Source organism: Sardina pilchardus, chromosome 18 (assembly GCF_963854185.1).
Source record: "Sardina pilchardus chromosome 18, fSarPil1.1, whole genome shotgun sequence".
NCBI classification, from domain to species: domain Eukaryota; kingdom Metazoa; phylum Chordata; class Actinopteri; order Clupeiformes; family Clupeidae; genus Sardina; species Sardina pilchardus.
The window spans coordinates 16,542,548-16,566,420 of record NC_085011.1 but is presented as its reverse complement, the minus strand read 5'-3'; the positions used below and the strand labels follow the sequence as shown (position 1 = coordinate 16,566,420).

The window sequence follows — 23,873 nt, the reverse complement described above, 5'->3', positions numbered from 1 at the left end:
CTCTGCAGGGAGAGACCCAGAGAGACAAAGACAGAGAGAGAGAGACAGAGAGAGAGAGAGAGATAGAGAGAGAGAGAGATCAAAAACAGAAAGAAAGAGGGAGGAAGAGGAGAGAGATATATAAAAAAAACAGAAAGAAAGAGAGAAAGGGGAGAGAGATCCAAAAAAGCAGAGAAAGAAAGAGAAAGAGGAGAGAGGGAGAGAGAGAGAAAGAAAAGCACAGATAAAAAGAGGGGAGAGAGAGCGAGAGAGAGAGAGAGAAAAGCACAGATAAAAAGAGAGGAGAGAGAGAGAGAGAGAGAGCAAAGAGACAGAGAGAGAGAGAGAGAGAGAACGAGAGCAAAGAGACAGAGAGAGGTGGCCTAGGGGGGGCTGGAGGTCTCTCGTCCGCCAGTGTCAAGGCGGCAGACGCCCCGGCCCCATGAATCACAGGCTTAACAAATCAGCCCTGATTGCTTCCTGGACATCCTCGCGCTCGCTCGCCTCCACCAGGGAGCTCTGAGGTGGGGCTGGCGGGAGGCGGAGGCTGCAGTGGGGGTGGAGGTGGTGGAGGTGATGGTGGTGGTGGTGGTGGTGGTGGTGGTGAAGCAGGCTGGGTGTCTGTGGGCAGCCTGCCCTCCAGCTGCAGATAGTTAGCCCAGAATCCGCACTTAGGTAATTATCTTTTCTCCCCTGTTGTTACGAAGGGCAGAATTAGCTTTGGAAGTCTCCCAAGGCGTGAAAACAGCTTTGGAACACTGTGTCCAAGACACACACACACACACACACACACACACACACAGACACAGACACACACACGTAAAGGTGTCTCAAAAGAGAACAGGAGGGAGGGGGAGGTGTCGCACCTAGAATGTGTGGTGGATCCACACCTCAGCATCCATTTGTTTTGTTGACATTTTTATAATAAGAAATTAAATCTACTCATTCTCATTCAGGCTTACCTGGCTGTCTAAAATTGAATGTTTGCACATATAAATCTTACACTGAAAACCATATGAGAGGAATGATCTTTTTAAACAGAGTCCAACAAAAGGGATTACTCCACAAATGTGTGTTTTATGGAACTTTTTGGATTCATCATTTAATGGACACAAATTCACACAGTGGTTCAGTTTGTATTAAAAAACAACAACAATGTTCACAAACACAAGCTCAAATTTGTTTACACCTCAATATGATGCATTTTGTAAACAATATATGATTAAAAAGCATACAGAAAAAGCAGTTGCTTTTCTTTCATAGACAAATTGTTTAAACTCTCTTTTTATATTTGCAAATAAATATACGCTTTTGTTTATGTTAAGTTTGAGGGTGTTCATGTACTAGTCGTGAAGGTGAGAGATAAGAGTGAGGGACTTATCTTGCACGCAGTGCAAATTGGCGCCAATTGCCTGTCTTTCAGACCCACATAGTTGTCATTTTCCCATTCATTGTTTAAGTAGAAAATTACACTTCTGCCTATTTGTGCACACATGGACCTTTTTTTGGCCTTAAAATGAGGTATCTTTAGACACATTGTTGGCACATCACTATCTTAAGGCAGCAAAAAGCAATTGCATGATTGACCAACAAATATCTGGTCTGAAGCCAAAGCCACAGTATTTCACTCTTATTCAAAGGACACATTCTAAAGATAGTAAAATGTGCCAACATAGACTGCACACACATACACTGCTGGTTACACACACTGGGATGCACAGCAACACACAAACATGCAAAAGATTCAAAATACCAGAAAAGATGACAATGTGACAGGATGTTATTTTGTTGTGACCCTGCCACATTAAGGTTAGTGTGGCATTAGTGGAGTGCCACATAGAGGAGGAGGTGGGTGAGTTATCATCGTGGTGCCAGTGGAAGATAGGCCTACTTCAGCTACTGCTATCTGACAAAAACAAAAATCCAGGTTTGTTTATTCAAGAGGGTTGCAAGTAGCATATTTCAAATGAAATGGCTGAGGGAACATTAGCCTAAAACTTGTTGTGCATCTCCCTTGAGTGGATGCACTGGAAGGAAGGAACAAACAATCTATTACCCCAAAGCTTCATCAAGTGCTTCAAGTACTCTCTTCGGCTGATCATGATTTCTTTCTTTCTTTCTTTCTTTCTTTCTTTCTTCTTTGTGGATTGTGTTTTTGTCCACTGACACATTGCTTAAAGCCACTATTCGTAGGGCTGTAAATATATTCATAAAGGATTATAAACTATGTTAATGCACACAGTCTTGACTGTTCTTCTAAAGCCATAATGTTATTGTATAAGGCCTTATTGCTTGAAGTATGACGGTGCATTATACAGCTCCTTTTATCTCTCTATCATGATGTCATTATTGCTACTGTACCTCACACTAGGTAAAATAAACTTTATAAGCTTTAAACTTTAGACTTTATAGCTTACAGTATGTCCCATACATACAGATGTGATATTTCTCTGTTGACTTTCAAACCTTTTCAAACCTGACACATTGGGAAATGATGAGACGTTGTGTTTTTTCTGTTGTTGTTTTGGCTTTAAAATGGATTTTTGGAGTTGGGGCAAAAATTCAAAGTCAGTAAACTGTGAAAAGTAAATACAGTTATGAGAGGCTTGCAGCATTTAAAGCCTGACGTCAACAATATGCTTTCCGTTTGATTGTATTTGAGAAGGAGACACCTGCCTTTTGAAATAAAGACGACTTGAGCAGTGTCTTTTGCCTTGGCACAAACCCAAGAGAACATCAACTGACAAATCTGCATTTAGGGCGAGGAGGCCTGTGCGTGGAGAGAGCTTGATATTTAATGCAGACTCACTCCTCTGCTTCTCTGACTGTACAGCTACATGACGTTATTGCCAGCCTGAAAAGCTTAATAGTCAGGGGGCCAATTCTGAAAAGGGCTTCCGTTAAGACTTTTGCGGACATGTTTTGGTACAAGCGGTCAACCTATTTTTTTAGTTAGAAGACACCCAGAGGTAAGATATTATGGTGGTTGTCAAGCAAAAAAACATTTTTTTTGACTTGTGCAAGCAATTTCAGGCCAATTTTTTGGTTTCCTGCTCAACATGACATGCCAACGATAAATGTTGAATATCTCCACAACCACAAGGACCATATAGATAAAAATGGTATGGAATGAAAGCTAACACTCGTGGGATGTCTGCTGAAGTGTCAGAATTAACATTTATTGTACAGTATAAGAGACAACAGACCTAGAACATGAAAAAAACAATCTCCGCCTAAAGAGAACCAGTTTTCAAAGTGAATATCAGATTGGAAACATAACATAGCATTCCAAAACCTCTATCAATCAGTACCCCTATCTATGGGAATGAGTCAAGCTAAAGCTTGTAGGGAGAGACAGTGCACTGCTGCACATGTTGTAATACTTTAATGTTATGGCGAAAATGTAGAACTGTAGATGGTGGTCTATGGTGCTATTTGACTTACCAGGTTGTGACAAATTATGTTTAATGGACATATCACTATATTCATCAATTCTACCCAAACATAACTGCTCTCTCAGTTCTTTAGGATTAGAGGTTAGTAACTAGTTAGTAGTAATAACTTTGTAATAGTCGTATGGCAAAGGTATTTTTCCCCATCCAAGCAGTGGTGCTCGGGTATAGGCAGCCAACAGAGGAAGGGACATGAAGGATGGCATGCTTTCCCCCCAGCTTTTAACCACAGAGGTCAGGTGCTTGGAGCTTGGTGAGAACAGGTCAGGTGCTTGGAGCTGACGATATGTGGATGTGAGGAAAGTGGAAGTCAGTGCAGTACCAGGCAGTGTCGATGTCCCTGACCAGGACTCAGACTGAGCACATGGACATGGTCCCTGGGTACCTTCTGTTGGCTGCCTACCTGAGCACCACTGCTTGGCTGCACTGTAAAACCCGGGAAGCTAACTTAAGTGTAAATAAGTCATTCAGCTGAGTTATTTCTATGTGTGTAGTTTGTGTTGGGATAACTTTAAGGAGTCAAGTAAACTACTGTATACTCATTTTATTCACCTAATTTCAACTTGAGTGAAATACAGTCATGGCTGAAAGTGTTGGCACCCATGTTAAAGTTGACTAAAAAGAGGAATATAAAATCATCTTTTGGAAATTCATCTTAATGCCTTAAGTAATAAAAGTAGAAAATATCCAACCTTTAAGGACACCAACTTTCTATGTGAATGAATAATGTATCATAAACAAATAAATGTATTGGCACCCCTATGTAACCCTATGGGAATCTAACACAAAGGATTAACATAGGGGCAGGCAGATTTTTAAAGGCCACTTATTTCATGGATCCAGGATACTATGCATCCTGATAAAGTTCCCTTGACCTTTGGAACTAAAATAGCCCCACATCATCACACACCCTTCACCATAACTAGAGATTGGCATGGTGTTTTGTTCAGTTGGCCTATTAGCTGGTTTGATTTGCATTGAGCTCAATGAGCATCAAACAGGCTAATAGGCTAACTGAACAAAACTGAACAAAACACCATGCCAATCTCTAGGTATGGTGAAGGGTGTGTGATGATGTGGGGCAATTTTAGTTCTAAAGACCAATGGAACTTTATCAGGATGCATAGTATCCTGGATCCATGAAATAAGTGGCCTTTAAAAATAAAAATCTGCCTGCCTCTATGGAAGTTGAGGGTTAACATAGGGGTGCCAATACGTATGACCCCAGTCTTTTAAGGAAGAACATTTATTTATTCATGATACATTACTCATTGCATGGGGTGCCAACACTTTCAGCCATGACTGTATATGCCACTCATTTCAATTAAGTAATCATGGCAAGAAGTATATTCACAATAAGAAATGGCTGACCACACATTACATTTCCCAGAATGTCACTGTCCATAGTATTCTTAACACATTATCACATATTAATCTTGACTGAAATTGAATCTTAAATGCAATAGTTAAACTATAGTTACGGCTATACTATAGCTGTTATGTTATTGTGTTATTTACATTGACACCACACACCATCAAGCAGATGACTATCCACAACAGACTTGGCCTGTGGGCTGATTTTAAAATCTTAGATCATGTGTAATGCTTCTGACAGACGTAATGATAATCTGAAGATACAGTATATCATGATGGCCAGTACTGCCATGGTGATAAATATTATGTTTCACAATTACCATCATTCTGCAGTAATCCTATTCATTTAATAGAAATTTAACCCTATAAAAAAATCCTGAATTCTTTACTCCTGAAGCTCATATCCTGCCCATAAGAGGGGTAATATAGTTACTCAATCAGCTCATATCCTGCCCATAAGAGGGGTAATATAGTTACTCAATGTAAACATGCATAATGTGTCTGTATCTCCCCAAGAGACAATACAGACAGACAATAGGAGGCTCAATCACACCATTGGGATACTCAACTTTGTGACACTTTCAAGTGACTATAGGTCAAAGTCAAATTGGGAAACGCAATCAACTTTGCACTAGGCCAAGAAAAAGTGAACTTCATAATGTTCTTTATATTTTGAGAATGGGCTTCTCCTTAATGGTATATCTGACCATATTCTGAAAATCATCAACACAATATTTTTGCCCATCACCTGGTAAACAGTAAGAAGCCACAATTAACAGCTAAGAGAACAAATACTTATTAGAAAAGTAAAGAAGCATTTACCCATAATCCATAGAAAATTATAGCTCACACATTGAGTACATTGCATTTTTTCGTGTGTAGGCCTACATAATTCTTACTTGTCATGATAATTCACTCAAGTTGTTATTAGGTGAATAAAATGAGTGTAGTTTACTTGACTCCTTTAAGTTATCCCAACACAAAATGCAATACATACTGTACAATATACTAATAACTCCAGTTGAATGACTTATTTACACTCAAATTAAATGAGTTGCCAAACTCAAATGTCAAGGCATCCGGTTCAGATAAGTTAGCTTCCCAGGCTTTACAGTACTCAAATAATTTGAGTTCAGTTAACTTCCCGGGTTTTACAGGGGAAAAACATACCTTTGCCATACGACTATAACAAAGTTGTTATTGCTAACTAGTTACTATCCCCTAACCCTAAAGAAGTGAGAGAGCAGTTATGTTTGGATTGAATGAATAACTATAGTAATATGTCCATTAAATATAATTTGTGTCACAACCTGGTATATTAATGAAGTTAAATAGCACTATACACCACCATCTACAGTTCTACATCTTCACTGTAACATTTAGATATTATAACTTGTGCAGCATTGCATGTCTCTCCCTACAAGCTTTTAACTTCGTCTTCACAACCACCCTGATATCTTACCTATTTGTGTCTTCTAACAAAAAAAAAAAAAAAAAATAGGGTGGCACTGACAGCTTGAACCAAAACATGTCTGCAAAAGTCTTAACGGAAGCCCTTTTCAGAATTGGCCCCCTGACACAACAGTGGCCCTTGTGGTGTGATACTCTTGTGGTATTTATTGATCATTATTTTTTAATGATCATGCTTGCACACAAGTTGGATTATATTGCACATTTGCCCAAGATTACAGTAGGTAACATGGAAGAAAAAGGAAGCACTTTGGGGGAAAATTCCGCTTTTTCCATTTTTAAGAATATAGTGTTAAAATGGACAAAATAACATTTTCTAAGCTGACAACCTGTCTAGAACTCATGTTGAGGGGTTAAATATCAATACTGGATAGGTTGTATGCTTGTACCAAAAAGTGTCCGACAAAGTTTTAATATCAGTTTTGGCCCCCTGACTATAATGGAAGTTAATGAGTAAGAGACAGTCGCACTTGCAGTTGCCTGAAAAAATGATGAGGAATTGATTTGAAGACTAATAAACTGAAGGGAGAGGGAAAAACATTATTGCCACAGTGAAGACATTGATATTTTAGCTTGAATGAATGAGTAATACATTCCTTGGGAGTTTTGGCTTCCTGCTAAATGCAGGATCTGCTGTATCCATGGGAACACAGTATTCATGAAGGGTCATCTTGTGCAACCTGCGTTTGGTTTTCATTTTAATTTTAATCTTGAACAGGAAGGAATATGAGATGAAACAGCATTAGGGACTCTTAGCGTTTTATGTAATTGTGCACTCCTAAGGCAAAGAAACTTAAACATTTGAATTATCCACTGAGCCTTGACGTATGCAAAATATTCATATGAAAACCTCATTTATTTACTCTGTGGACCTATGCTCCAATTAAATAATCACAGCGGCATGGGTTTATACGGCTTAATTAAAACAAAATAGGGAATTTGTTGTCATGCGCATGGGAAATAGAGCATTCATGTGTATCTCCGTCTATATGATCCAGACAAGTATTACTAGAGACTCAGTGGCTTCTCCTGACATTCTCCACAGGCAGTACCTTGCTCCCTGCGAGGCTGAAGTTGCGGTGTCTGGCTACGACAGAGTCCGAAGTATCCCTAGCAACTACTGGTCAGGCCTGACCATTCAGAGAACAAGCCGTCTGCTTTTGGGTGGTCTACCACTCAGCTACTCTCCTTATAAGGTACTGTACGCCCGCTCATCTGCTGTATTGGTGAGTGTCCTATTACGTAAAGAGATGCTGATAACAAAGGTGTTGACCTTTTTCCACAAAAAAAGCATGTCATGTAGCTGTTTTTAACAGCGCAAAATGATACTGAATGTGTTGTTCGACATAAAGCTGGAGGAGGATTCTGTAGCCTAGTTATGTTGCTGTGCGTATGTAATGTCTATGAAAAAAAAGAGTAAATAATGTAGTCCATCATTTTAATTGATTGCCCGTCATAAAGATAGGCCTTTAACAGGGGAAGTAGTCTAGGTCTAATTAACCTTGAGATAGCTGGGCTGCTCGGCTGCTTAGCTCTCAACCAAAAATGCTAAAGTGGAGCACCCAACTAAAAACCCACGCAGGCATGCCAGGTCATCACCAAGCAACCAATGTTCTCCCAGTGAGGATGGCTGCTTGTTAGATATGATTAACTCGGTAGAGTCCCCCATTAGGCAAACCCATTACGGACACTGCGCTCACTTTCTCTGTGAGGGATCAAATTTGTCGGCAATTTAGGTGCGCCCAAATGGACTGGGGTAGACCCAAGCATTAGGCCCGAGGTAATCCTGCATGCCTTTTGAAATATGGCTGATAAAATCTTGATAGCTAATTAAATAGGCCATTAAAGCTGATCAGGATTAAGAAAGGTGATGGTGAAAGTGGTCCGTGCTGAAGTGGGATGAAGTGGCGATCAAGTCAATTTAAAATGCACTCTGCAGGCTACTGACCTAGCTAATGGCCAGTGGTGACCATCATTCCACATCCATTTGTATCAATCAGAAAAGCTTGTTTTCTGATTGGGTGCTGGTGATGCTGAGCCTGTCTGTCACCAGACCAAGCTCAATCTTTTAGGATTGAACATTAGTCTGAGGAGTCTGCTCTGTGTTTTCTACTGCACAAGAGACGTGATCAGAGGGCATAGTTCAAATGACTGTATGCATACAGTATAGTCCTTCAAACAATCAGACAAACAATCTGAGTGCGCCAGGTGGATGAGCTCATTTGTGATTGGTCCCCGCACTTTATAGCAGAGGCAGAGTAGAAACATGTGAAGGTTTCCAGCCTGAGCTGCAGGGCGAAATCCATTCGCCAGCACATCAGGCAGGGTTAATCCAGTCTAGCTTATCCTCATAATTACCACATCATTCATCACTAATTTGTTAGTTTGTTTGTTTTGTGTTTAGTAGTGGTTATGTAATGGCAGGTTGTATTTACAGTACTTGTTGGTTCTTTAAAGTGCTGTTTTTTTGTTTCTCTTCTCACAGGGTGCACAGCCTTTCTACAACTATTCTGGCTGTCTGGAGGTGATCGAGATGAACAAGCTCAGAGGGTTTTACGTATCCAGTGCCATATCAGGAAGCAATGTCAAGAACTGCAGGTAAGTGAGTTGTGCTGCTCTGCCGGTACTTTGTCACAGTTGATGAAGGTGCTAATGTGTCTTCAGTCTCTCAGGCTTAAAGGAGCACTGTGCACGATCTGGTCTAAACCTAGAGACATAGATTAGATTAGACTAGATTAGATTAGATTCAACTTTATTGTCATTGTGCAGAGTACAAGTACAAAGACAGCGAAATGCATTGAATGAAACGAATAGCCACCTGAAACCTCCCAAATAAAAGCCTCAGTGGCACTGGCAGAGACTTGCTATCATGCTAACTTGTGTCTTTTGGCGATAGAGTCAGCAATGGCATGCTGTGAAAATGCAGGAAAACATTTTCTTTTTCCTTGTTGGCTTTGAGATACAGTAAGATATGTCAATGTGACTAGGGGATGTACAGGTACCAGACATTTCAAATGGAACTGTTCCCTTCCCTGTCTGTTATGGCCATATAAAGGGAAAGGTCATAGAAAGGTCATAGAACGCAGGTGAATATGAAAAATGTATTGTTCCTATATCACAACTCTTCTGATGTATTACGCTCCCTCCCCTGTTAGCAATCCAAAAAATACACCTGTAACATGCCTAATGATGTTGGCCAATCAGAGTGAAGCCAAGTATGCATGTAAAATCTAATATCAAAATAAAAGCCCAGCTGCAAAATCAGCGCCTTCACAGATGCTTGGCTGCAGTTCATGAAGGTGGACTGCAACATGTTTATTAGGCCTTAGACATCCACAATCTGATCATTTTCTGTATGAGAGAGAGCAGCGCTGGAGAGTGGCACTGCTGAATCAGAAACATGGAGAGTGTTTTTCACTCTGCCACCTTTTCACGGATGACTGGGCTGAAGTGGAATGCAAATGTAATTTGGGACGTGTCAGTGGATCTGGTGTCAGTCAGGCCGCCATTAATTTAGATTTTTTTAACTGATGAGCTGAGAGGTGTCTGTCGCTAGGCTACAAGGTAAAGAGGCTGTGTCATGTGCTGATCAAATGCTGGACTGGGGTGGGATTTTCACAAAGTTTGTGGTCTCTGATTAGGAGAGATTCAAATGGTTGAATTCATAATTGTTCCAAATCAACATCCCCAGCTCAATCTCTACCTCACATTGCGTGTGGCACGTTCAACAGGCCAGCAAAAGCAGTGAATGGTGATCTTAGCCAGTAACTCTGTTCCATTCGAAGAGAATCAATCAGTGAAATGATTCACCTAATAAAGAGCATGCCAATCTTGTCAACTAATCAAATTAAACATAAATCTATTTAATGTTTTCAGGAACGTGTGTGTGTGTGTGTGTCAGTGTGTGTCTGTTATTCGTCTTTCAAACTGTTCGTACAACTGATTTAAACTTGGCAGGTGTCTTGCTACGGTTACAAGTGAGTGCAGTGCCAAGTTTGATAAGAAATGCAAAAGATATTGTTAAATGTTGTTTTTCCCAGTAAAGCTATTTTTAAACCAGGCCTTCCTGCTGGCATCTAGCATGTTTTGAACAGGCACTGCACTACAGTAGTAGCTATTTAGTTTCAAACTATTCAGTTATGCTTATGAAATGTATATATATGCATGCACACACACACACAGACACACACACACACACACACACACACACACAGTGGTTTATTTATAAGATTACCCACGTACAGTTTGAATTTTAGTCTGAAACTAGTATTCTACCAACCTAAAGTATGCTAACAAACCTAGAAGGCAGCACTGACAGCCCAGTTTATCAAACTGTTGCAGAGCAGCAACAACAACCACAAACCATTGCAATGTGTGCTATAGCATAGCATCACACCCTATTCCAGTGGAGACTAGAATGTTTGCCACAGCATGTGTGGCCACCGCGATAGACCGTTTTATTGTCTGTATTTCGTCTCCTAGACCTGGATGGAGTAATGGCCCTCATGATGCCCCTACGGCGTCTCCTATGGAAATAACCACGACAGCGCTAAGTAGTGCCCCCAACCGCACCGCCACGTCTCCACCTCCACCTCCACCCCCGCCTCCAGTCTACCCGGCGGTGGCCTGCTATGAGGGATTGTGCCGGAACGGCGGGACATGTCAACAGCTCCAGCAACCCACCGGGGCCTGGGCCTTCCGCTGCGATTGCCCTCTTCACTTCTCTGGAAGGTTCTGTGAAAAAGGTATGGCCATACCGCACGTGATCGACTGCGGTTCTTTTTTTTTCCGAATTCCATGTGCCAGTGCAGCACAGATTGCCATCACACTTGAACTGAAACAGTTAAATTCAATTCAATTCTATTCTATTCTATTCTATTCTATTCTATTCTATTTTAATAGTCTGGCTATCACCAGACCAAACTTAATCTTTTATGATTAAACATTAGTCTGGGGTGTCTGTTCTGTATTTTCTACTGAACAAGAGACATGATCAACGGGCATAGTTCAAATGACTCATTTCGATAGTCTTTCAACCAATCAGACCAACAATCTGGGTGCGCCAGATTGATAAGCCAGTTTGTGATTGGTCCCCCGGTAGATTTGTAACAGAAGCAGAATAGAAAAATGTGCAGGTTTCCAGTCTCAGCTGCAGGACTAAATCCAATGGCCCGCTGATCGGGCTGGGTTTACCCAGTCTACTATTCTATTCTGTTCCATTCTATTCCATTCTATTTACATATTGATATGACAGGGTGCCTTTCTGAGCCTAGTTTGAGCTGACTTGACTGGGACTGAGTGAGAGAAAAGCTCTCTTTTCACCTGTCTCTCCCCCATGACCTCTTCAGAGGGGTTTTTGTCCCTCTCAGGTGTGTGCAGAGCTCCGTGTTAAATCCCACCGTGGTCCAAGAGCAAGGTTGTGCTGCTGGCCAAGAGGTGACAAAGGCAAATGTCCCAAGGGTAATAAATGTGAAACGGCATAAAAAGAGAGGGGGAGGAGGGAATAGCACAGTTATGAGCTAAATGAAGAAGTTGCCCTCGTGCGTCGGCTGTCACATTCATAATCCACCTTGGGCCACCTCCTCCACTCATTGCAAATGAGCTAGATTGTCCTTGCCACTCATATTCACAGGATGGATTCCTGCTGTCACCACGCCATGCCCATACTGATGAAGGGGCGAAGGCTGTGTGGAGTCTCCTGCGAGCCTGGGAGTTTCTTCAGTTTGACAAATTAAAAGTTGGAAGTGGCTCTGTAGTTAGCGCTGATGTATCGCTGAGGAGATTGCTTTTGCACAAGGCATAAGCTGTTTATGACGGCGCACGCTAGCTGTTAGTCAGAGGGGAATGCAGGAGAGTGAAATGGATCGAATGGGGCATGAGTCAAGTTTAGAGAGTTTTCCACAGCGGTTATTTCTGTGTTGCTGTCTATTAGTGTTATGATAGTGTGTCTTCACATCTCTCTCGACACACACACACACACACACACACACACACACACACACACACACACACACACACACATGCACGCACACACATACTGACTCAGCACATTTCTCCTAGTGTCAATAAACCAATGCTAAGGCACTAAGCTAATTTGCTGAGCCACAAGTTCATTTATCTCTGTCGATGGAAGGCTCAGATATTTCACCTCCTGAATGTCCAGATTCAATTAGTTAAAGCTCAGTAATCCTCACTGCCCCTAATCTACATGCAGCATTGTTCCAGTGGTTCTGGTGAGTTAGTTTATAAGGTGCAATGATACTAATGTCTTATATTGGATATTTCTATCCCTCTCCCTTTCTCTCTCTCTCTCTCTCTCTTTCACTCTCTCTCATTCTCTGTGTGTGTGTGCATGCGTGCATGCACGTATGCGTGTGTGTGTGTGTGTGTGTGTGTGTGTGCGTGTGTAGTGTGTGTGCATGTGTGTATGAGTAATGCAATGTAGCTCAATTAATCATACCAAGTGTTGTGTATTAAGAGAGCGTGCTTCACTTCCTGTGGTGACATCAAGTAATACCTTTTTTGGTGTGATTACATTAGAAAACACATTTTTGCATAATGCTCCTGGGACTCTTCCCCTCCGTGAAGAACAATATCATCAGTCACTCGGTCCTTGCAGGTTGTTATTTCGGCATACTAATGCTTTCTAACAGATCCTGTGAGGGAGGTGTTTGATTTTTTTGTCAAGCAGTCTTAGCGTGCAACAAGTCCCAAGAAGCCCATGTCTGTTTTGGCTGCTGTGTGTGGCTGCTACTGGGCCATCAGTGGATGTGTCACAGCACAATTTAATTACACAGACCTGAGATCACACACACACACACACACACACACACACACACACACACACACACACACAAGCGTGCGCGCACACACACACACACACACACACACACACACACTCACTCACTCTTACTCACTCTCGGCCACTCTCTCTCTTTCTTTCTTTCTCACTCTCTCCATCTCTCCCACACATTTGCTCTCTCTTTCTCTATGTATGTGTGTGCCACTCTCTCCCAACTCAAGAGGATTGTATTTTACAAATAGAAACTTTATTGTTCTTGCTGTTAACTCTTAAAGAAAAACATGACTGATCGTGCCTGCTGTTATCTCCCTTCTCACTTCTTGTCCCCCTCTCTCTTTTCTTCTCACTCTCTCTTTCTCTCTTTCTTTTCTTCTTCTTCTTCTCTCTCTCTCTCTCTCTCTATCTCTGCCTCTCCCTCCCTCCCTCCCTCCCTCCCTCTCACCCATCTCTTAAAGGAGAATTTGTGTCGTTGCCCTTTAGAAAAAAAAATATCTCCGACTGCTTTAAAATAACTCACGCTGAAGGCGCAGGACAAATGGACCATAAATGCTCTGTAGAACATAGTTTTGGGACAGCGCAAGACACTTTATATATTAACAGACAGATTGCTTTGATCTACCTCATGCTTCTGCTGGAATATTATATTTTATTTATTTGTGTTATTTGCTGAAGAGTCTGCCTCACTGTAGATATACTGTGTCATATACAGTAGGTCACACTGATTAACAGATAGCACATTTCACACGATCTCAAATCGGTTTGTTTGCTCAATGTGTCACACGTGATCACTGCCTCAGCACCAGAGGAGCCATCCAGAGCCAAACAAAGCAACAAAAACAACACTCAAGCATGGGATCATGGAGTGGAGTTGCACACACACACACACACACACACACACACGTGTGTGATGATGGTTTGGCTGCTCACTAGACTGCGGACTGACCCTATGGCGTGGAGTTTCATTTGACCTCCGCCCATAATTGTCCCACTCACTGTCCAGCCTGCGCCGCGGAGATGGCGGGTCAAGGTAGCAACTCCTGTTGCTTTTCCGCGCTCGCTCGCTCGCTGGCTCCCCCGGCCGCTGGCGGTGAAATGATGAGAGGTTAGGAACGCCATGTCGCCCTGAGGCCACGTGGAGCCGACCGCGGTGTCAAATGTTAAATCTGTTTTTACTCCCCGCCTTGTGGAGGGCGTCAATATTTAGCGATCAGTGCACCGCGGCGGCACCTGTGTTAGCGTTAGCGCTGTGTAATTACAGTGCATGAAAATGCACTGTACTGTTCTTCCTAGACTTCTTATTATATTTATTATTATTCCGCTTACCACTTTTTCAGACCGCAATTCCTCTTCAACCGTTTAACTTAGAAACTTCATTCAAACTCTGTAACGTAGGTCTTCTAATGGATCGGGTTGCTATAATTTTTCAACTTTGTAACTTTTATACTTTTTAAACTATAAATTAAAAACTATTAAACATTTCCCCATAGACTTAACATTGGCCTCTATGACATCACAATCGGGTCGTTGAGCAATTAGAATCTTATGCCAGGTGGCCAGCCCCACCTGCAGCAGCCATCTCTCTCTCAGGCTTTAAGCATACAATCTCTCTATGAAGACTACATATCCTGTTAACTGTTTCCTCTGTCCACAACTGTTTCAAAATAAAAGTCCTCATTGCAATAATACACTATTAAATCATTTAACCACTGAAACTACTCAACTATTTAACTGTTCAACCATTCCAACTGTCAGTTATCATCAACTATGCCTCCAGTCAACTAAATGAATCCTCCATGTACCTAGCAACCAACATAGCAACCATTAAAATTAAGCATTTTTGACAGTTTCCATAGCAACCAACATGATTATACTACAGTAACTTCTTTATTCTTGATAGTGGGCACCATGGATACCCTAGCAACTACTGTTTCAAAATAAAAGTCCTCACTAGCAAGTTAGCATTGTTAGCATGGTTAGCACAGTTAGCATTGTTAGCATAGTTAGCATTTTTAGCATAACTGCTAAAATTGATTAGCTAAGTTAGCTAATCAACCTGGTTAGCATTGTTAACATAGTTAGCATTGTTAGCATATTTAGCATTTTTAGCACAACTGCTAAAATGATTAGCTAAGTTAGCTAATCAACGTGGTTAGCATTGTTAACGTAGTTAGCAATGTTAGCATAGTTAGCATTTTTTTAGCATTACTGCTAGAAATCATCAGCTAAGTTAACTTATCAACATGGTTAGCATTGTTAGCATAGTTAACATTTTAGAATACCTGTTAGAAATTATTAGTTAAGTTAGAACAGGAATGTTTAAGCTTTAAAATGTGTACCTTAACACTATCAACTCTCTTTAAACTATGCAACCACCATGTTTACCCTAGCTACACCTTAGTAGCCATATCTACATTTTTTTGCATTTTCATGCACTGGTAATTCCTTGGAATTGCATTTCTAGTTATTATTATTCCGCTTACCAAATTCATTTTTTCTATTCAGCTTGAACCGTTTAACCTAGAAACTTCATTCAAACGTTGTAACGTAGGTCTTCAATAGGGGCATGCTGCTAAGTATTTTTCAACTTTGTAACTTTTATACTTTTTAAACTATAAATTAAAAACTATTAACAATTTCCCCATAGACTTAACATTGGCCTCTATGACATCACAGTCGGGTCGTTAAGCAATTAGAATCTTATGCCAGGTGGCCAGCCCCACCTGCAGCAGCCCTCTCTCTCTCAGGCTTAAGCATACAACTCTCTGTGAAGACTACATATCCTGTTAACCTGTTTCGTCTTTCCACAACCGTTTCAAAATAAAAGTCCTCACTGCAATAATACACTATTAAATCATTTAACCATTGAAACTACTCAACTATTTAACTGTTCAACCATTCCAACTGTCAGTTATCATCAACTATGCCTCCAGTCAACTACATGAGACCTCCATGTACCTGGCAACCAACATAGCAACCATCAAAATTAAGCGTTTATGACCGTTTCCATAGCAACCAACATGATTTTACTACAGTAACTTCTTTATTCCTGATAATGGCAGCCATGGATACCCTATCAACAAATGTTTCAAAATAAAAGTCCTCAGTAGCAAGTTAGCTAGTTAGCATGGTTAGCATAGTTAACATTTTTAGCATAGCTGCTAGAAATGATTAGCTAAGTTAGCTAATCAACCTAGTTAGCATTGCTAACATAGTTAGCATTGTTAGCATTGTTAGCATTTTTAGCATAACTGCTAGAAATGATTAGCTAAGTTAGCTAATCAACCTGGTTGGCATTGTTAGCATAGTTGACATTGTTAACGTAGTTAGCATTTTTAACATAACTGCTAGAAATGATTAGCTAAGTTAGCTAATCAACCTGGTTAGCATAGTTAGCATTGTTAGCATAGTTAGCATTTTTAGCATAACTGATAGAAATCATTAGCTAGGTTAGCTAATCAACCTGGTTAACATTGCTAGCATAGTTAGCATTGTTAGCATAGTTAACATTTTTAACATTTTTGTTAGAAATCATTAGTTAAGTTAGCTGATCAACCTGGTTAGCATTGTTAACATAGTTAGCATTGTTAACATTTTTACCATAACTGTTAGAAATCATTAGCTTAGTAAACCAATCAACCTGGTTATCATTGTTAACATTTTAACATACCTTTTAGAAATCATTAGTTAAGTTACAACTGGAATGTTTAACCTTTAAACTGTCTACCTTCACACATTAACTCTCTTTAAACTATGCAACCACCATGTTTACCCTAGCTACACCTTAGTAACCATATCTACATTATCTATCTATATATTTTTGCATTTTCATGCACTGGTAATTCCTTGGAATTGCATTTCTAGTTACTGTATGCAGCCTCCTGCCGCTGGCCAGGCTAAACTGGGCGCCTTTTTGCAGACCAGGGATGAGTGTCTGTTTGCTCGCAGAAACTCCGTAATTGGACTCATGGTTGTGTTTTTTTTTGTTTTTATTTTTTTACTGGGTCTGGTTACAGTCGTCTGTTTTTTTTAACAGTCGTTCACTGTTAAATGTATGTGGATCCTATTGTGTAATGTAACAGTGATCCATTTAAAGTTTCTAAAAGTGAAATGTGCACACTTTTAATTTGTGTTGTACAGTAGCTGTTGACATTGCATTGACTTGAGGATATCTTGGTGGAGAGAAATAAGGTTTAATGAGATTTTTTATGCAGAGCCATGTATATTTCGACTGCTTCTATCTGATCTTTCATGTTAATTGAAGCTGAAATTTGCCATTCATTGTGAATAAGTTGCCTTTTGATTTTGTCAGTAAGCTGCAGAAAGTGCTTGAATGTATATAATAGAGAAATTAACCTGTCTGCCCTGTGCTACATTCAATTAGGCCGGCAGTCCATTGCTCTACAGTTTCTATTCAAGCCACGGAAAATTAATATTTTTCTTATGCATGCCATCACTGTGGTTAGCCTTGAACTTGTGTAGCTTTACCTGTTTGACTGTGATTTCACTCGAGGTTCTTACACAACTGATGTCTAACCCCAACTCGACAGAGGATGAAGGCCAGGCTGCGTGCGGAACAGTGATATTTCTGAAATGCTTAGAAATGTCAAAAGTGTGATGTCAGCAGGCCCACTAATGACAGGCTGTCATCAAGATGAAATGGCTTTATTTGCTTTTCAGCACTTTTTTACTTCTCTCTCTCTCTCTCTCTCTCTCTCTCTCTCTCTCTCTCCCCCTCTCCCTCTCACTCTCTGGCCATTAGTCAAATGGTTGGCCTCTCCTGGGGAAGTGTGTCGGCGGGGATGCTCCCCATGTCACCTAATTGAGAGATCCACACTGAGCGTGTGTGTTTGAAAAGAAGCCAAACATATGCTTTCCTATTTGACAGAACAGCAAACCCCTCCGCTTCTCCGAGCCTTTCTTCCCGTTTGTCTTTCAAATCCTATGCCAGGTGGTGTGAGATGGAGAGTGTGTGTATATAGAGCGATATGTTCATCTCTGCTCTGTGGAATATTGAAATGGGAAATATGGGTAACACACACACGCCAAAGTTGACTCTAGTACAACTGTATTTATTAGTAACGAATTGTTAACTGCTTATTATGCACTGTTAATACCTAATAAGCACATGTTATTCTAAAGCGTTACCGAAATATGTTATATCCTTGAACCTCAGTGCATACAGTAAAAATAGAATACTGCTGTTTAGATTGTTGCAACTTCGAGGTCACATGACGTTGACCGTGGTGTCAAATGTTAAATCTGTTTTTACTCCCCCCGTGTTGAGGGCGTCAATATTTACCGATCAGTGCACAGCGGCGCATGCGTTAGTTCTGTGTAATTACTGTATACGGCCTCCTGCTGGTCAGCCTAAACTGGGGGGCTTTTACAGACTGCCAGGGATGACTATCTATTGAAATATATGTAATTTACTCTTACCTCAGAAGATATAGTAAACAATACTGGTAACACTTTAGTTCAGAGAACACATGTTAGCTATGAATGCATAACTAACTATGTGTATGTATTAGTGCTCAAAAATGTTTATATTAATAAACAAATTAGTTATGCTTTAATGGTTACCATGTGTTTCCTAAACTCAAGTGTCACCAATATAATACTGGTACTCATATCTTTGCTACTCTGAGGTCATGTTGAGTTGACTGGGGTGTCAGATGTTAATTCAATGTTATTCCCCTGTTGAAAGCATCCATGTTTTATACTTCATAATAATTCATCACTGCAACATTACACAATTGGGTCAACAAACATTAATGGTAAATGATGTAAAAACAAAAACCTTTACGACTGTAACATTCATAGCCACGACCTTTCAGCAAAACAATGCAGTCATGAGTCTAATTAAGTCAATCTGAAAGCAAATACATCATGAAGCAGCTGATTTATTAAAAAATGCAAATAAACTAAAACAACCAATGAACAGATATCAAAAACAACATCTTAACAAACTTTAGATCCAAGAATCACACGTGTAGACAATGTTGATATCCATTTCCTCGCCATTCCAGTCCTCCGCGCATGGAAGTCATTCCAGCTAGCGGCTGTTTCTGTTGAGTCAGTCAGACAAAAGGCCTACTGTAGCTTGGCCCCCTTCCCTCCCTCGTAATGAGGAGAGTAAGACCTCAGCACCTTCCACCCCTGCTATGGCACCTCTGTCATCTCCACTCCATGTGCTAATGTGCCGATAATTAAGTAATCCACCCAAATGTTGTCTGCCTCTTCAGGCATGCTTGCAAAGCGACGAGCGCCCGATATTTCCGAGTAGCTCATTTGTTTGTTGCTCCCCTATGGGAATGAGCTCATAATCAGCCTGACACTGTATTAAATAATTCGTCCTCCGAGCATTCACGTCCTCCCAGAGACATGATGAGTGACACACACACACACTCACTACGCATCTTTAGATCGCAGATGGCCATGTCTCTCTCTCTCTCTCTCTCTCGTTCTCTTGCTCTCTCTCTCTCTTTTTCGCTCTCTTTGTCTCTCTCTCTTGCTCTCTCTCTCTCTCTCTGTGTGTAATGTGTGCGTGTTTGTGTGTGTGTGTGTGTGTGTGTGTGTGTGTGTGTGTGTGTGTGTGTGTGTGCATGTGTGTGTGTGTGTGTGCGTGTGTGTGTGCGAGTGTGTGCTTATGTGTATTATGTGCCCATGTTTTTTTTTCTCTCTTTCTTTCTTTCTTGGAGATCTTCTCATCCGCACTAATAAGCTTTACCAGTAATTTTAGGAAAGCAAAATGAGAATCCTTAAATGGCTTGATGGGTCTTCTCAGGTCACTCACGAAAACCGCCAGCGGTGCGCAATGTTGTCGCATCCGTACTTCCTGCGGATTGAGAGAGAGGCGCGGGGGGGGGTGTTGTTGGGAGGATGACGAAGGGAAGGAACTCAACATGACTGACCGCTTTGCCTCCTGCCCTGGCCACACATACTATATTTTTCACTCTGCCATTTCCTATGTCACTCCATTCCGAGAGCATTGCACCCCCGGTGCGTTTTTTTTTTTTTTTTTTTTATGGCCCACGGTTCATCAGTCTTGTGGAGCTCTCTTTAAATACCTGCTCTGGGACTGGGTGCTTTGTGCTGAGTCAGAGAAGGGCTACACACACTGTTGAAATGCATCAGAGTCCCTCCACCTCAGCAGTGTCTATTCTCAGATAGGTGTGTGTGTGTGTGTGTGTGTGTGTGTGTGTGTGTGTGTGTCTGTGTGTGTGTGGGTGTGTGTGTGTGCGCGCATGCATACTAGTCAGGGGGCCAAAACTGATATTAAAACTTTGTCGGACACTTTTTGGTACAAGCATACAACCTATCCAGTATTGATATTTAACCCCTCAACATGAGTTCTAGACAGGTTGTCAGCTTAGAAAATGTTATTTTGTCCATTTTAACACTATATTCTTAAAAATGGAAAAAGCGGAATTTTCCCCCAAAGTGCTTCCTTTTTCTTCCATGTTACCTACTGTAATCTTGGGCAAATGTGCAATATAATCCAACTTGTGTGCAAGCATGATCATTAAAAAATAATGATCAATAAATACCACAAGAGTATCACACCACAAGGGCCACTGTTGTGTCAGGGGGCCAATTCTGAAAAGGGCTTCCGTTAAGACTTTTGCAGACATGTTTTGGTTCAAGCTGTCAGTGCCACCCTATTTTTTTTTTTTTTTTTTGTTAGAAGACACAAATAGGTAAGATATCAGGGTGGTTGTGAAGACGAAGTTAAAAGCTTGTAGGGAGAGACATGCAATGCTGCACAAGTTATAATATCTAAATGTTACAGTGAAGATGTAGAACTGTAGATGGTGGTGTATAGTGCTATTTAACTTCATTAATATACCAGGTTGTGACACAAATTATATTTAATGGACATATTACTATAGTTATTCATTCAATCCAAACATAACTGCTCTCTCACTTCTTTAGGGTTAGGGGATAGTAACTAGTTAGCAATAACAACTTTGTTATAGTCGTATGGCAAAGGTATGTTTTTCCCCTGTAAAACCCGGGAAGTTAACTGAACTCAAATTATTTGAGTACTGTAAAGCCTGGGAAGCTAACTTATCTGAACCGGATGCCTTGACATTTGAGTTTGGCAACTCATTTAATTTGAGTGTAAATAAGTCATTCAACTGGAGTTATTAGTATATTGTACAGTATGTATTGCATTTTGTGTTGGGATAACTTAAAGGAGTCAAGTAAACTACACTCATTTTATTCACCTAATAACAACTTGAGTGAATTATCATGACAAGTAAGAATTATGTAGGCCTACACACGAAAAAATGCAATGTACTCAATGTGTGAGCTATAATTTTCTATGGATTATGGGTAAATGCTTCTTTACTTTTCTAATAAGTATTTGTTCTCTTAGCTGTTAATTGTGGCTTCTTACTGTTTACCAGGTGATGGGCAAAAATATTGTGTTGATGATTTTCAGAATATGGTCAGATATACCATTAAGGAGAAGCCCATTCTCAAAATATAAAGAACATTATGAAGTTCACTTTTTCTTGGCCTAGTGCAAAGTTGATTGCGTTTCCCAATTTGACTTTGACCTATAGTCACTTGAAAGTGTCACAAAGTTGAGTATCCCAATGGTGTGATTGAGCCTCCTATTGTCTGTCTGTATTGTCTCTTGGGGAGATACAGACACATTATGCATGTTTACATTGAGTAACTATATTACCCCTCTTATGGGCAGGATATGAGCTGATTGAGTAACTATATTACCCCTCTTATGGGCAGGATATGAGCTTCAGGAGTAAAGAATTCAGGATTTTTTTATAGGGTTAAATTTCTATTAAATGAATAGGATTACTGCAGAATGATGGTAATTGTGAAACATAATATTTATCACCATGGCAGTACTGGCCATCATGATATACTGTATCTTCAGATTATCATTACGTCTGTCAGAAGCATTACACATGATCTAAGATTTTAAAATCAGCCCACAGGCCAAGTCTGTTGTGGATAGTCATCTGCTTGATGGTGTGTGGTGTCAATGTAAATAACACAATAACATAACAGCTATAGTATAGCCGTAACTATAGTTTAACTATTGCATTTAAGATTCAATTTCAGTCAAGATTAATATGTGATAATGTGTTAAGAATACTATGGACAGTGACATTCTGGGAAATGTAATGTGTGGTCAGCCATTTCTTATTGTGAATATACTTCTTGCCATGATTACTTAATTGAAATGAGTGGCATATACAGTCATGGCTGAAAGTGTTGGCACCCCATGCAATGAGTAATGTATCATGAATAAATAAATGTTCTTCCTTAAAAGACTGGGGTCATACGTATTGGCACCCCTATGTTAACCCTCAACTTCCATAGAGGCAGGCAGATTTTTATTTTTAAAGGCCACTTATTTCATGGATCCAGGATACTATGCATCCTGATAAAGTTCCATTGGTCTTTAGAACTAAAATTGCCCCACATCATCACACACCCTTCACCATACCTAGAGATTGGCATGGTGTTTTGTTCAGTTTTGTTCAGTTAGCCTATTAGCCTGTTTGATGCTCATTGAGCTCAATGCAAATCAAACCAGCTAATAGGCCAACTGAACAAAACACCATGCCAATCTCTAGTTATGGTGAAGGGTGTGTGATGATGTGGGGCTATTTTAGTTCCAAAGGTCAAGGGAACTTTATCAGGATGCATAGTATCCTGGATCCATGAAATAAGTGGCCTTTAAAAATCTGCCTGCCCCTATGTTAATCCTTTGTGTTAGATTCCCATAGGGTTACATAGGGGTGCCAATACATTTATTTGTTTATGATACATTATTCATTCACATAGAAAGTTGGTGTCCTTAAAGGTTGGATATTTTCTACTTTTATTACTTAAGGCATTAAGATGAATTTCCAAAAGATGATTTTATATTCCTCTTTTTAGTCAACTTTAACATGGGTGCCAACACTTTCAGCCATGACTGTATTTCACTCAAGTTGAAATTAGGTGAATAAAATGAGTATACAGTAGTTTACTTGACTCCTTAAAGTTATCCCAACACAAACTACACACATAGAAATAACTCAGCTGAATGACTTATTTACACTTAAGTTAGCTTCCCGGGTTTTACAGTGCAGCCAAGCAGTGGTGCTCAGGTAGGCAGCCAACAGAAGGTACCCAGGGACCATGTCCATGTGCTCAGTCTGAGTCCTGGTCAGGGACATCGACACTGCCTGGTACTGCACTGACTTCCACTTTCCTCACATCCACATATCGTCAGCTCCAAGCACCTGACCTGTTCTCACCAAGCTCCAAGCACCTGACCTCTGTGGTTAAAAGCTGGGGGGAAAGCATGCCATCCTTCATGTCCCTTCCTCTGTTGGCTGCCTATACCCGAGCACCACTGCTTGGATGGGGAAAAATACCTTTGCCATACGACTATTACAAAGTTATTACTACTAACTAGTTACTAACCTCTAATCCTAAAGAACTGAGAGAGCAGTTATGTTTGGGTAGAATTGATGAATATAGTGATATGTCCATTAAACATAATTTGTCACAACCTGGTAAGTCAAATAGCACCATAGACCACCATCTACAGTTCTACATTTTCGCCATAACATTAAAGTATTACAACATGTGCAGCAGTGCACTGTCTCTCCCTACAAGCTTTAGCTTGACTCATTCCCATAGATAGGGGTACTGATTGATAGAGGTTTTGGAATGCTATGTTATGTTTCCAATCTGATATTCACTTTGAAAACTGGTTCTCTTTAGGCGGAGATTGTTTTTTTCATGTTCTAGGTCTGTTGTCTCTTATA

At 40.5% G+C, this 23,873-nt stretch overlaps 1 protein-coding gene across 1 annotated transcript in view; it reads left to right on the top strand.

Annotated features, from left to right (window-relative positions):
* The window catches only part of eys (eyes shut homolog), a 204,334-nt gene that overhangs the window by 107,881 nt on the left and 72,580 nt on the right, over positions 1-23,873 (top strand). The window contains exons 37-39 of the mRNA XM_062520401.1: positions 7,321-7,471; positions 8,761-8,873; positions 10,758-11,020. Coding sequence (XP_062376385.1) covers positions 7,321-7,471; positions 8,761-8,873; positions 10,758-11,020 — 527 coding nt within the window. The remainder of the gene's footprint in view (positions 1-7,320; positions 7,472-8,760; positions 8,874-10,757; positions 11,021-23,873) is intronic.